The sequence below is a fragment of the Homalodisca vitripennis genome, chromosome 3, assembly GCF_021130785.1.
Source record: "Homalodisca vitripennis isolate AUS2020 chromosome 3, UT_GWSS_2.1, whole genome shotgun sequence".
In the NCBI taxonomy this organism is placed as follows: domain Eukaryota; kingdom Metazoa; phylum Arthropoda; class Insecta; order Hemiptera; family Cicadellidae; genus Homalodisca; species Homalodisca vitripennis.
Genome location: NC_060209.1, coordinates 178,139,937 through 178,154,026, shown reverse-complemented (window position 1 = coordinate 178,154,026; position 14,090 = coordinate 178,139,937). Strand labels below are relative to the sequence as shown.

The 14,090-nt window shown below is 38.9% G+C and overlaps 1 protein-coding gene across 1 annotated transcript; it reads left to right on the top strand.

The window, feature by feature from the left end:
• Nucleotides 1-11,328: 11,328 nt before the first annotated feature.
• Nucleotides 11,329-13,062, top strand: LOC124358493 (piggyBac transposable element-derived protein 4-like). Its single transcript, XM_046810787.1, has one exon. It carries the CDS (start codon nt 11,329-11,331, stop codon nt 13,060-13,062), a length of 1,734 nt encoding a protein of 577 aa, XP_046666743.1.
• Nucleotides 13,063-14,090: the final 1,028 nt, after the last annotated feature.

Below are 14,090 nucleotides of genomic sequence, written 5' to 3'. Positions count from 1 at the left end.
TACAAACAAAGAACAGCGCACAGGAGGGTAACGCAAGACGATATGTTATTGATTGCAATGGCAAACAGAGTACAGCTTAGAAACGCTACCTTGTGGAATACCATTTTCCAGCGTGAATAAATCGGAAATGGTTGTCCCAAGTTTGACCTGTATGGTTCTTTCCGACAAGAAGCCCTGTATGAAAGAAACCATGTGGCCCCCTACACCCCAAGATATTAAAGCATTTAATATCCCCCTTCTCCAAGCTTTTGTCATAAGCCTTGGAAAATGTCGAAGAATACAGCGATCAACTGTTTTCTTTCAATAAAAGGAATTCAGGATTGCCGATTCCAAGGCAAGTAGATGGTCACTTGTAGACCGGCCTTGTCGGGAATCCGCACTGGGAAGGTGAAAGAAGATTATTTTTCTCCAGAAACCAAACAAGACGTCTGTTGACCATCCTTTCGAATACTTTGCAGAGACTGCTAGTAAGCGAAATTGGTCTATAGCTTTCCTGGAGAAGTTCTATCTTGGCCCGGTTTTTTTGGAGAGCGATAATGTGTGAACGACGCCAAGAATTAGGGAATGTGTTTTCTAAATATATTTCTATTATATAATTTTAGAAGATTTTGTTTTTCCATCCTCCGTCAGGTTCCGCAACATGGCATAATGTATGTTATCGGGACCTGGAGCAGAATTTGATGTCGCCTTTAGTGATGAATCAAGTTCATCAATGGTAAAGGGAAGGTTTAAAGGAGAGTTGTTGTTAATATTTAAATTTAGAGGATGTCTTTCTGTATTTGTTTTGAAATTTTGAAACTCCCTATTGTAAGATGACGTTTTTGAAATTTCCGCAAAATGTGAGCCGAGTAAATTGGAAACTGTCAAGGGATCAGTTACCACATCGGTACCATTTTTCAGAGCAATAAAAGAAGGTGGGGAGGTCTTACAGCAAACAGATCGAAGCTTCCTCCAAACATCAGATGCAGGAGTAGTTTCGTTTTATTTGATCTGTGTAGTCCAGCCAGGACTGCCGCCGTCTCTGTCTAAAAACCTGTCTTGCTTTTGCCCGTGCTCTTCTGTACCTACTTAAATTTTCTTCATTCGGTGATCTGTTGAACTGTCTTAAACATTTTCGACGCGCTCCTTTAGAGCCCCGCCGAACATTCTTCAGACCACCAAGAAACCTGGCGTTTGTTTGGTGAACCTGAGGATTTTGGAATGCTTCGCTCTGCGGATGTTATAATATTGGTTGTAAATAATTCAGTAGCTGTATTTATGTCGTTTAATTCGATATTAGTAGTTTGAGAAACTATGTTCCTTTTGTACTCGTTCCAGTCAGCCCTCTTAATTTTCCACCTGGGACACCTGCCTGTCAAAGATGGGAAGGATTGAAAAGCCACGGCAATGGGCGCATGGTCACTCCCTGACAGGTCGGGAAGTACGGACCAATGCACTCGAGTTGCCACGACCGGACTGCAGATTGACAGGTCGATTGCCGACCATATGCCAGTCCTAGGGCACATGTAAGTGGCCGACTCGTCATTGAGAACGACCCGCTGCCACTTCATCCCACAATCCCGCAACCATGTTACCCCTCCGATCAGAATGGCTGGAACCCCAAGAGCGATGATGTGCATTGAAATCACCAACCATCAAGAAAGGAGAAGGGAGTTGGCTGTACAGATCACGTAGATCATCAAGAGATAAATCAAAAGGGGAAGGTGGGATATATATGGAGCAGATGGTTAATTTAAAAGGAACGTCGATTGAAACTGCTACTGCCTGGAGGTTTGTGACGATGTTCAAGGCTCTAGCATTAACAGAAGAATCTGCTAGAATAGCCACACCTCCACAGGCAATTTGTTGGTGATGATCTAGGCGAAAGATGTCATAACCATTTTGTTTGAAAAGAGTATGAGGAGACAATTTTGTCTCTTGTAGGCAAATAAATTTAGGTTTTCTTGTATTGATAAGTAATTTTAAGTCTTTCAAAGTGGCTTCTCAAACCATTAATATTCCATTGTAACAGCATTTTATATTATATTATATATTTTATTTTGTGCTAGTTCATCGTAATTTTTTTCTTTGTTTAGATACAGGACGGAAGTTACCATGAACAGTTTGGAACTCTGTCTGCATCTCCAAAGGGTCCTCAACCATATCATCATCAAGTGATAATTGGGAGGATTTGGACGAGGATGGATTAGTCTTTTTTACTAGGAATTTGGATCTGTTTTCTGATTTTTCTTGTATATTCTTTTTTAGTTTTTTCGGCGAGTTTTTTCCTCTCTTCCAAAGATAAGGCGGGTTTCGTATTTTGTTGCACCCTATCTCTGAAAGTAGGAGTAACTGTTGGGCGACCTTGAATGTGTGTGTTGGACTTAGTATGGGGCGTGTGGACTGCTTGGGAAGGATTACTGGTGGATGCCAACGGATGTTGTCCGGTACCGGCTGCAAGCTGCTTAACCAAAGCGGCAACCTGTTCTGTTAATTTGAGTACCATACCCTCCAAGGCGGTACATGACGGGCACTGTGCGGATTGTACTAGGGCTGACAAGCAGCTTCAGAGTACGAGACTCCCTTTTTAGGGGTTGGAGCGATTCTTCTCCTGTACTCTTTGCGGGCTTCGTTAAAGGAGAGTTTGTTAAGAGTAACAATCTTCAATACTTCCTTTTCCTCTAAGTAAACTCTAACACTCCTTCGAGGTGGCCGCGTGTTTTCCCTTACAGTTCACGCATCTGACGTCGTTCTTGCAACCTTCCTCTTGGTGGCCTTCATCGCCGCAACGGGAACAAGTCTCAGGGGCCCGAGCACGTCTTAGTAGAGTGCCCGAATCTCTGACAACGGAAACACCGCTGCGGATTTTTGAAGTATGGCCGTACAGTCAGGGACAAGTACCCAGCCTTAATAGTTTTTTGGGGGTTGAGGAAATGCAAAGGTCAGAATTAGACCAGGAGTAGGAACCTTTCTTCCCATTCTCCCGTCCGAAGCATCCTGACCACATCGGTCACCATTTCACACTGCAGCTCGTCCTTGATTTCTTCCTCACTACACTCCATCAGGTCACGGCAGAAGACGATCCCCTTGGAGGTGTTCAGTGAGGAGGTGCGGTTTGAACGACGACTTCCACCTGATCAAAAAAAGTTTTTTATCTGAAGGAACTTCTTGGCTTGGATGTAGTTTGCAGCCTCCACCAAGATAGTTCCCATTTCTCAGTTTGCTTACAGATTTAGGCTGACCGCCTGAGGAAAACAAAAGCTTTGTTTATAAGGAAAGGACTAACCTTCGTTAGAGTTTTTTGCCCTCATCTTTATGACTAACGATTAAGTATAGTGGAGTTGGAACGTTCATATTTTTCTGCGTTTAATTTTTCCTCCACTTTCCTTTGTTTTACATACGATTCATTTTCAGAATCCGACAACTGTCGCTTTTTTTCTCTGGATCGTTGTCTCTTTCTCTCCGAATTCTTGCCCTAAGGGTGGGGTGGTTTGAGTATCCATAGATAAGGTCACCAGCGCATCGTGTTTAGTAGTGCGGGGCCGATTCACCGGGAGCGGGCATGCCCTCGGGTGTCCACAAACCGTAGCTTGGGGGACAACCCTACCTCAGTTCCCCGAGGCCCGGTTTCCATCGATTACCAAGTCGGGAATACGCGCACAACTTGGACTCGCACGTGGCAACAGGGCTCCGACACCCCTGCCTACTGAACACTTCCTGACCAAGGGACCGAAGTGGCTGGCTTCTGAACCAGTACATGACTTACGCCTCGGCAGAGACAAGCTCACATCAGCTCTCACCGACACCAGATAGGGCACCTAGTGCCGGCTTTAAGCACTCCCCAGCGAGCCATGTACTGGAACGGTCAGAGGACGGGTACTTAAAAGACCCTGGAGGGGGATTTGGTAGGAATTAGGAAATGGTTAGGTGGGAAGAGGCAGTTTAACGTCATACCCAGGACGTAATTATTGCAGCTAAAAGATGCAATCACCTAAGAGGTGAATTTGATTGGACAAGACATGTTGATGAGAGTGCGTAATGATTTTCTCCAGAGGTTGGAAACCTGTATCCAGGTTAACGGCCATCACATGCATGATATCATCTTTAAGAAATAAACCCAAACTAGGATAAAAGGTTCCATAAAACATATGTTTTTTGAAATGGTATGTTTTCACCAATATATATTCCACAATTAAATAATTTTACTATATAAAATAAGGTTGTACTATTCATTTAAAATACGTCCGGTTCCCGGCAGTCACCCTGTACATAAACTTTTATGTCAAATCTTTTGATTTTGCAGAGGAATTGAAATATCACTCCTTAAACTGTACAAATGTTAGTTGTTTATGTCCGGTCATCGAAAAGGTTAACAATTTTAAATATCTTGGATTAGTATTGGACGAGAAACTTAACTGGAAGGAACATATTTCGGATTTACACAACAAATTGAAACTCTCCATACAAAACTTTTATTTTTTTAAAACATTTTGCGAACAGTCTCTTTTAAAAACATTATATTTAGCATTAATTCAGTCAAAAATCCAATATGGTATTGTCTGCTATGGAAGTTCTCCCAAATATTTAATTAACAGGTTAAGAGTAACGCAGAATCACTTTATACGTATAATATTGGAACAAAATAGAAGAACAACTTCATTCCCGCTGTACACTGTTTTAAAATTACTGCCTGTGCAACATCTATACGTATTTAAAGTGTTACGAATTTTTTATATTAGAAGTAGAAATGATTATATAGATGATCTTATGAGCAGTGCAAGATATGCAGCAAATATACATTTTCGTTTGCCTTAAGTTAATAAAGAAGTTTTTAGACGATCCTATAGTTATACAGGTCGAAAATTTTTCAATAATCTTCCTTTTGAAATTAAAAACTGCAACAATCTGAAACTTTTTTGTTATAAAGTAAAAATATAGACGTTTGGAAACCCAGTTTTACAGTTCTTATAGAATGTATATCTTATATAAGTACTATTGATGTATTGAAAATTTTATATTTTTGTATGTGTATATGGGTGTATGGTAGTATGTATTCTTGTATAGTTTGTGGATAGATATTTGTAAATATGTATGTTGGTTAATTAGTGTATTGATATAAGGCAGTGAGGGATGCGTGTTTTTGTTGTTGTGATTTTTAATGTTAGTGTTATGTAATAATAATTAAGGAATATACATTTATAAAAATTGTGTATTAGATATATTTTGTTGTACCTTTATGGGACAGATGCCACATAAGGCAGCATTGTTGGCTATATGTTATTTTATTTGTAACTGAACTCATATATTTTTTTGGTTTTTATTGATGTTGTGCTAACTACACAACTGGAAAGTAGTTAGCATTAATAAGAATATAAAATGTACATACAATTGTAAAATACTGATGGAATAAATAAAAATTATTATTATTATTAAAAAAAAACGTGTTAAAAATTTTCAATTAAGAAAATAAAGTGTTGAAGTTAGCCGGTCATCTGTGCACAATATCATGACAGAAGATCTTCAGCTTGCAAAAGTGTGTGCAAGATGGGTGCCTCGCTTATTGAGCAATGCCCATAAACAACAACGAATGGCTGCTGCCCAGTCTTTCTTGCGATTGTTTGACGATGAAGATGAAAACCTTTTCAGTAGAATAGTCACTGGTGATGAAACATGGATTTACCACTCAACTCCAGAGACCAAACGCCAGAGTATGGTGTGGCAAAAAAAAGGAGAGGCAGCTCCTCAAAAAGCCAAAGTTTTTGAGTCGGCAAGAAAGGTAATGGCTACAGTTTTTTGGGACTGCCGTGGAGTGTTATTGATTGACTATCTTCCTCGTGGCGAAACCATAAATGCAGAAAGGTATTGTGAAGTTCTCACCAGACTTCGGCGGGCAATACAGAATAAACGGCGCGGACTTTTGTCGCGCACGGTTCTGCTTATTCAAGATAACGCCCGACCACACGCTGCTCATGCAACAATGGAACTTTTGAGGAAATTTAAGTGGGATGTTTTTGGTCATCCTCCATACTCACCAGATCTTGCGCCTAGCGATTTTCATCTGTTTCCGGAGCTGAAAAGACACCTTGGCGGTCGGCGATTTGCCAACAGAGATGACCTTCAAAATGAGGTGGATACTTGGCTTAAAAATTTGGCGGGTGAATTTTGTGATGCTGGAATAAAAAAAACTACTTCCTAGATACCAAGAGTGCTTAGAAAGGGATGGTAACTATGTAGAAAAATAAGGTATGATGTAAAGAGTTGAATAAATGTGTTATTTTTTGAGTCTTTTAAACTTTTTCATAATTAATGGAAACTTACTTTTTGGATACCCCTCGTAATTCTAGTCACATAGTATTACAAGTATAAGAGTATGTAAAAAAATGTTAACCTTATAGCTTAAATAGTGTATGAGAAAAGTGTACCTCAATATGTATAATTTAACATTGCGAGGATAGGGCCTCCCGGCTCCCCCTAAAACAAAGACAAAGATAGTAGTTTAAAAATATAAAAAAATTATTGGAATAGCACAAGTAGTTTTTGAGAAAAGGTATCTCAAAATCAAGCAAAATAACATGGCGGAGATAGAAACGCCCGACTCCCCAGTAAAGAATGTTGTAGCCTATTTACAAGCTCGCTTCAGAGAATATTTTGTTCCACTTTATGAATGTAGTGTAGATGAAAGCGCCGTGGCTTTCAAGGGTAGAGTGGAATTCAAATGTTACAATTCACAAAAACCAACCAAATGGGGTTTGAAAGTTGTTGTACTCAGTGATTCAAGACCGGGATATGTTCATAGTTTTGTACCTTCATGTACGGTTCATTTACAACTGAATCATTACTTCGCCCAGATCTACCATTCACTTTTAGAATTGTATTGCATTTGGCAGAAAAATTAGTATCGGGTACAATGCAGGATCTGGTTTTCATATATTTACAGATCGATACTACACAAGCTTACAACTCTCGGAGGAATTAAAAAAAATGAATATTCATTTAACTGGAACAGTGATGACTAATGGAAAGGGCTTGCCCAACAGCATAAAAAAGGCAAACTAAAATTAAAAAAATATGAAACTAAGACTTATCATCATACAAACAACACTTTAGTTTTAGCTTGGCGGGGTAAGCGTGATGTAGTAATGTTGAGTAATTTCTACAACAATAATACTGACACTATCTCAAGAAGAGGCAAGGATCATCAAATAAACATACAAAAGGCAACAGTTATTTGTCAGTATAACAAATATATGGGTGGCGTGGACCAAGCAGACCACTATATTGCTTCCTACAAATTTTCCCGTAAATCTCTGAAGTGGTGGAGAAAGCTATTTTTTTGGATGTTGGAAGTGGCAATAGTAAATAGCTTTCTCTTGTTCAACATGAATAAACAAAACCATGGAGAAAGAGCAATTCAACACAGGAATTTCAGAGAAATCCTCATCACTGAACTTGTAGGCTATGTCCGTAACCCTATGAGTTTGAAGCGGGGTCGTCCTTCATCAGTAGAAAAAGAAGAAAGGCTAAACAAACACCCTCACTTTCTTGCAGCTCATCCAACAAAAAACTAAAGACTGTGCTGTTTGTAGCAATAGAAAGGTGCCAGGAGGAAGAAAGGAAACACTTTACTATTGTAAAACCTGTTCAAAAAAATCCTGGTCTTCATCCTGCAGAGTGTTTTGAACGATACCATAACGTGCTAAAATATAAAATTTATTAGTGTAAATATCAAATTTTATATCTCTATACTATAAATTAGAAATAAAATTAAATTATTATACAATATAATAATGTATATACTTTATTGACTTCCAGTTCGCTAAAAACGGGTTTTTACTGAAAATATGCTAAAATAAATACGAGCCTGAGGGGGCAGACTGGTGAAAAAAATCCGAGTGGAAAGGGTAACAAATATTACACTCTCTTCAATATGCCGGATGTTTTCCCTAACAATTGATGCATCGCGTCTTATTTTTGCACCCCTCCTCTTGGTGTCCTTCGTCAACACAGCGTGAACATGTCTCAGGGTTCGAACACACTTTACTGGAGTGCCCGAACCTTTGACAGCTGAAACACCGCTGGGGGTTTTAGAAGTACGGCCGCATAGACAGAGACAAATAACCGGCTTTGATGGTTTCTGGCGGATGGGGTTTTGAAAAGGTTATAATGAGACCCGGGGTAGGAACCTTTACCCCGTTTTCGGTCCGAACCATCCTGACAACATCCGTCACCATCTCGCACTGCAGCTCATCCTTAATTTCCTCTTCACTGCAGTCCATTAGGTCTCGACAGAAGACGATTCCCTTGGAAGAGGCATGAGGCTGGACAGTAATTGCTACCTGGTCGAAAAAGCTCGTCATTTTCAGGAACTTCTTGGATTGGATGCAATTTGCAGCCTCCACCAGAATTGTTCCATTCCTCAGCTTCCTTATAGATTTTGGTTGCCCTCCACAGGATACTAAAGATTTGTGGATAAGGAACGGGCTTACCTTAGTCAAGGTTTTTCCATCTTCCTTATGACTTAGCACAAGAAATAAAGGTGTAGGAATATTTATCTCATCGTCGTTTTGTTCTTTTTCCATTTTTCTTTGTTTGTTTTGATCAAGCTCACAGTCTGAGTCAGACAACACTGCCGTTTTTTCTCCAGATCACTTTGATCTCTTGCTACCACGCTTAACCCTAGTTTTGGGGTGATTTCGGTTTCCATAAAGATTTTAACCAGCGCATCGTGTATAAGGGTGCAGGCCGAGATACACCAGGAACAGGCACGCCCTCAATAAAACTGGGTCCCGTGGGAGGCTAGGTTAATCTCCCCCAGATCCCCGGTGTTGATTCGTTTAACCAGGCTGGGTATACTCGCACGTTGCTCCGACACTCCTGCTCAGTACACACTTCCTGAGCAAGGACATCGAAGTGGCTGGCTTCTGAACCAGTATGACTTACGCCTCAGCAGAGACAAGCTCACATCAGCTCTCACCGACACCAGATAGGGCATCTAGTGCCGACTTAAGCACTCCCAGCGAGCCATGTACTGGAACGGTCGAACAGAGCGGGTACAAATAGACCCTGGAGGGGGATTGGGTAGGAATTAGGGAAATGGTTAGGTGGGGGGTGAGCAGTTTAACGTCATATCCAGGACGTCTGTAAAGGTAAGAATAAAATAAAAGTTCTGCAATACAAATTTTCTTATACAGTTTAAATGTGTGTGTCTCTAAAGTAGTGAAAATCCAGTCTTGGTCTCTAAAGTTGTGAAATATAAATTGAAAGAGTTTGCTAAATGTAATCAGCTGTTATATATTAACATTGTATTAAAACAAAACTATCATATTTTTAATTAACTTAATTCAAATTTTATAAATGTGTGTCAATTTATAGTCTAACGTTATAGTCAAGCCATAGAATAACGTTAAAAGTAGGAATTATTATTAATCCTACCTTTTCTTCAGACGACAAAATTGGAAATTTGAGTTCAACTTATAGTTTTAACCGAACATTTTAGCAAATATTAAGTATGCAGTATTTGGTTAGAAGTGAAATGCCAATATCAAAGTCAAAGTTACTGTTTAGTTTTGGATATCAAATTTTAAGACCGTTACAAAACCAATCTTAGTTGTTTTCTTCGGAAATAGGCTCCTTAGAACTGCGCATGTATGTACGAGTATATTTTGTTGAGGCAAACTCCACCTTTATATGCATATATTTTCTTGATAGGGTCATCAGGCTAGGAAAACCCAAAAGTGAATCAAAATTGTTACTTATTCGGATTAGCAATGCACAATCCTACATATCTGAAATAAGAACCAATAAACGTTATATTGGCATTTGAATCTCTTAACTGACTGAATTAAAGTTCTTATATCTGTGCCTTATTCTGCTTGAAAACATGAGAGAACGTCATCATATTGCATCATGAATGCTTTGACAAGGAAGACTATCCTCTTCGACTTTGAAAATTGCATGCGGAGCCGCGGGCAATTGCTACTACTCTATTTAAAAATTAATGGAAATTAAATATTACTCATGGGTTTTAGATACTCGAAATATAAACATGTTCACCAATTTTCTATGTTGTATTGAATTTAATCTCACTGCAAAAGTATCTATACAAGCTTTTTATACTCAAATTTAGCGTCGGAAATTAATTAATTTGAACCATAAGTGCTCCTACGAACACAAAACCACTCGTTATAGTCTATGCCACTCGTTATAGTCTTATTTTGCCAGAAAGAAGAGGATGGGTAAACTTAAGACAAAAGTAGCCACCCCACTTCACAGAACAGTTTCTACCCACAGCTAGAAATTTGAGATTTCCAGAATATTCATTTTTAAGTCGTAAATACATTCACTGGAAGAGGTAGTGAGTTTTATTGAGAGTGAACGGCATTACGGGCCATTGAGCATATGAACCAAAAGAAACGAGGGATGGTCCTTCTAAGAAATTTTGCGTTCTTGAAAGGTTCACGAAAAGTCTATATCAATATTTTTTTTCATTCGTCAAAACGTATTGAGATAAAAGGGTTAGTCAAAGCAACATCAGCAATCAGTGGTGTTTGTGACCGTGCTCAGTCCTTGTGGTGTGTGTTCAGAAGACCAACTGTGACAAAAACTGAGAATTCATAGTTGCGAGGTAAGTGAACCCTTCAACCCTCTGACTGGGAACGTTGTAAATTACGACTTATTTTTTACCGCTGTGAACTGGCAACGTCGTAAATTACGACTAATTTTTTTACCGCTGTGAACTGGCAGAGTCGTAATATACGACTCATTAACACTTTCATGTAAGTTAACACGTTAGCTGCCATGGAGGTCAGATCTGACCGGCAGTAAACTAGCCCTAAATGCCACGCTCATATTACTGCCCAACCCCGAAATTGCCAAGTTTCTAAAATTATTTTATTCATTAACTCGAATTGTTTTGTTAGTTAAAATTCATTTTCTGTCAAAACTGCATTGAAATCTCTTGAATATAATGCAATTTGAGCGTCGGCCATATCTGGCCGGCACAACATTTTTCGTTGTGATTTTTCATTAAAAATAACACTGCCGCCCAGATCTGGCCGGCACTATATTGCTCACTGTTGCGACTATTTTGTGCGCCGATGTTGGTATCAGTTAGGGCTGCCGTCTGCCACTGTCAGCGCTGTCAGCCACTGTCCTGCGCAGTAACCATTGCTCGTCCGTGCATTCCACTGCGTTCCCGCCATAGTGTATTGTATCTTCTAATAACCTATTGTGCGTGCGTAATCTTTTCTTTTAACCTAGTTTGAACGAAACTAAACTTGTGTAAACGATTTCATTATGAGTAGTAGAGACGTAAATGAAGAACAAATTCAAAGACTTTTGGACTGTCCAATGTCCAGTGAACCAGACCCTCAACATGAAATTGAGGAAAACATAGGTTCAAGTGTTGACGACACGGATGAAGATCCGGACTTTTTGCCAAGTGAATCGGATCATGACAGTAGTGATGATGAAGGCGAGGCTACAATGGAAATAGAGACAAATGATATGAACGGTGGCGATTCTGGTGAAAATGACGGAGAAGTGATGATGGATGAATGGACTGAATTTAAAGGTAGGCAACAAGAATTTCTTTTCACTTCTACTTCTGAGTACCATTTAAATATGGCCAATGATGCTAAACCTGTAGACTATTACTTAGCTTTCATTACTGACGACATTATACAAATGATGGTCGTAGAGACTAATAGAAATGCCAGTAAAGTATTGCGAGAAACGAGGTTGAACCGAAGTAGTAGACTTAATAAATGGGCTCCCACAGATGATGTAGAAATGTGGAAGTTTATTGGTATCCTCATATGGATGGGCTTGTCTAATCATCCCCGCATAACAGACTACTGGTCTGGCAACATTTTGTATAAGAATACTGTTGCTTCTCAAGTTATGAGCCGAAACCGTTTCCAGCTAATGCTACGCTTTTGGCATTTTAACGATCATGCTGCTGAGGAACGTGATGGGCGTATCGCAAAGATTTTGCCCCTAATTTCTAAGATGAACGACATTTTTTTGAACAAGAAATCTGCTGGCCAAGATCTCGTAATAGACGAGAGCATGATTCCCTTTAGGGGCAGACTGTCATTTCGACAGTACATACCCAACAAGGCCCACAAATATGGCCTAAAGATTTTCAAACTTTGTGACCAGCAAGGGTATACCTATTGTATAAAAGTTTACATGGGTAAAGGGACCATCCAGAATGAAAATAATGAATTAGTTTCAACCTCAGTGGTCATGGAACTCATGGAACATAACTTGGATAAGGGACACATCTTATATGTAGATAATTACTACACATCAGTGCAACTTGCCAAAAATCTTTTAGCTAGAAGAACCCACCTTGTTGGTACTGTGAGAGCAAACAGGAAAGGTCTCCCTGCCGATGTTATGAAGGCACAAATAAAAAAAGGAGAAATGAAAGCCCTTGAAAATGAAGATGGTATTGTAGTTACCAAATGGAAGGACAAGAGAGAAGTGCGAATGTTGTCCACCAAACATGAAGTAGAGTACGTTCTCACAGGAAAAATAGACAAAAAAGGCAATGACATTTTTAAGCCATTAGTGATAGTTGAGTACAACAAGGGAAAGATGGGCATCGATGTGTCTGACCAACTCTCATCTTATAGCACTGGTGTTCGAAAGTCAAGAAGATGGTACCATAAAGCAGCAGAAGAAATAGTTCTTGGAACCGCTGTTGTAAACTCTTGGCTGGCCTACACTAATGCTGTGAAAGCAAGACCTACAGCAGGCGGACATCAGAAAAAGCACTGCATGTCAATTACAACTTTTAAAGAAAATCTGGCTGTTTCACTTATGGGTCTAGATAATAACACTATTACTCCTGTAAAAGGTACAGGGCACCATTATCTGACTATATCTCAAAACTTTACTGGAGAGGGAAAGGGTAGACACAGGGTCAGAAGGTACTGCAAAATGTGTTACAAAAAAGCTGTACAAGTAAGTGGACGTGATGTGGCCAAGAAACTGGGCAAAGTGAACACATTTTGTGAGCAGTGTCCTGAGAAGCCATACTTATGTAAAGACTGTTTTCGTGAAGTTCACAAATAACATGTTTTATAACAAAGTGTCATGTAATTATTATCAATATTGCAAATTTTTACAATTTTATTTTATTTCACAACTAAATATTTTACAAGGAAATGTACTTTATTGAAAAAAATGATAGTTAGGTTTAATATGTCTGATTTATGTAAAAATTAAACCAAACATTTGTAAATCATTGGCTGTACCTTTATTCAATCCTTGAACAATCACTCCATCACGTAAAATGTGTTTCTAACAAGAATTTAATTCATTTTGTAAGTATCAAAATGATCGATATTACGTAATAAATACTGCCGGCCATTTCTGGCCGACACAATACCATGACAACAAGTCAATATTTGAGTATTAATTTCCCGCGCTAAAGTAAGTAGACAACAACGGGAGTCGTTTTGTAGGTAAATAGCGATATTCAAGATCGCTAGAAGTTCAACAAATTGACTGTAGACCGCAGCACATAGTAAAAAAACATAACCTAACATAACCCTGCTTTTTGATGTTGCCGGTCAGATATGGCCGACAGAAAGTCTTACCATTATATACGGTGCCGGCCAGATCTGACCTACATGGCATTTGAGAGAAGTTTCAAAAATACCTTTGGCAGCTAACGTGTTAAACGGTAAAAAATTATTTTTTTTTTTATTTTTTTTTTATTTTTGTATATTTTTATTTAAGCTTTTCTGAGTATTTTAAAAAAAGGAGCAAGACAATTGAAGGTCCAGAAGTATTTTTTTTATTTTTTAAAAATTGTATGTTCCTAGAGTTTGTATTGTTTTGAGCAGTCTACCACGCTCAGCTTCAACACTTGTTATAGTAGTATTTATGCAAAGCTAATAGCTGTGTAATATTTTTTTGTTAGGTTGTCAACAATGCATAACAGATGCAGGTGAACATCTGTAGCAGACTACAACTGACTTGTCTGCCAGTTATTGTTGCTTACCAATAATGTTGTTTGTTGACAAATCTGCAATTTAGTTTATCAAGTGGTGTTTATGTTGTTATTGTTTTATATAATAATTATCATATTCTTTGTG

Bases quoted from the DNA above. Each gene is read 5' to 3' on its own strand.
- LOC124358493 (XM_046810787.1), top strand. From the start codon at position 11,329: ATGTCCAGTGAACCAGACCCTCAACATGAAATTGAGGAAAACATAGGT.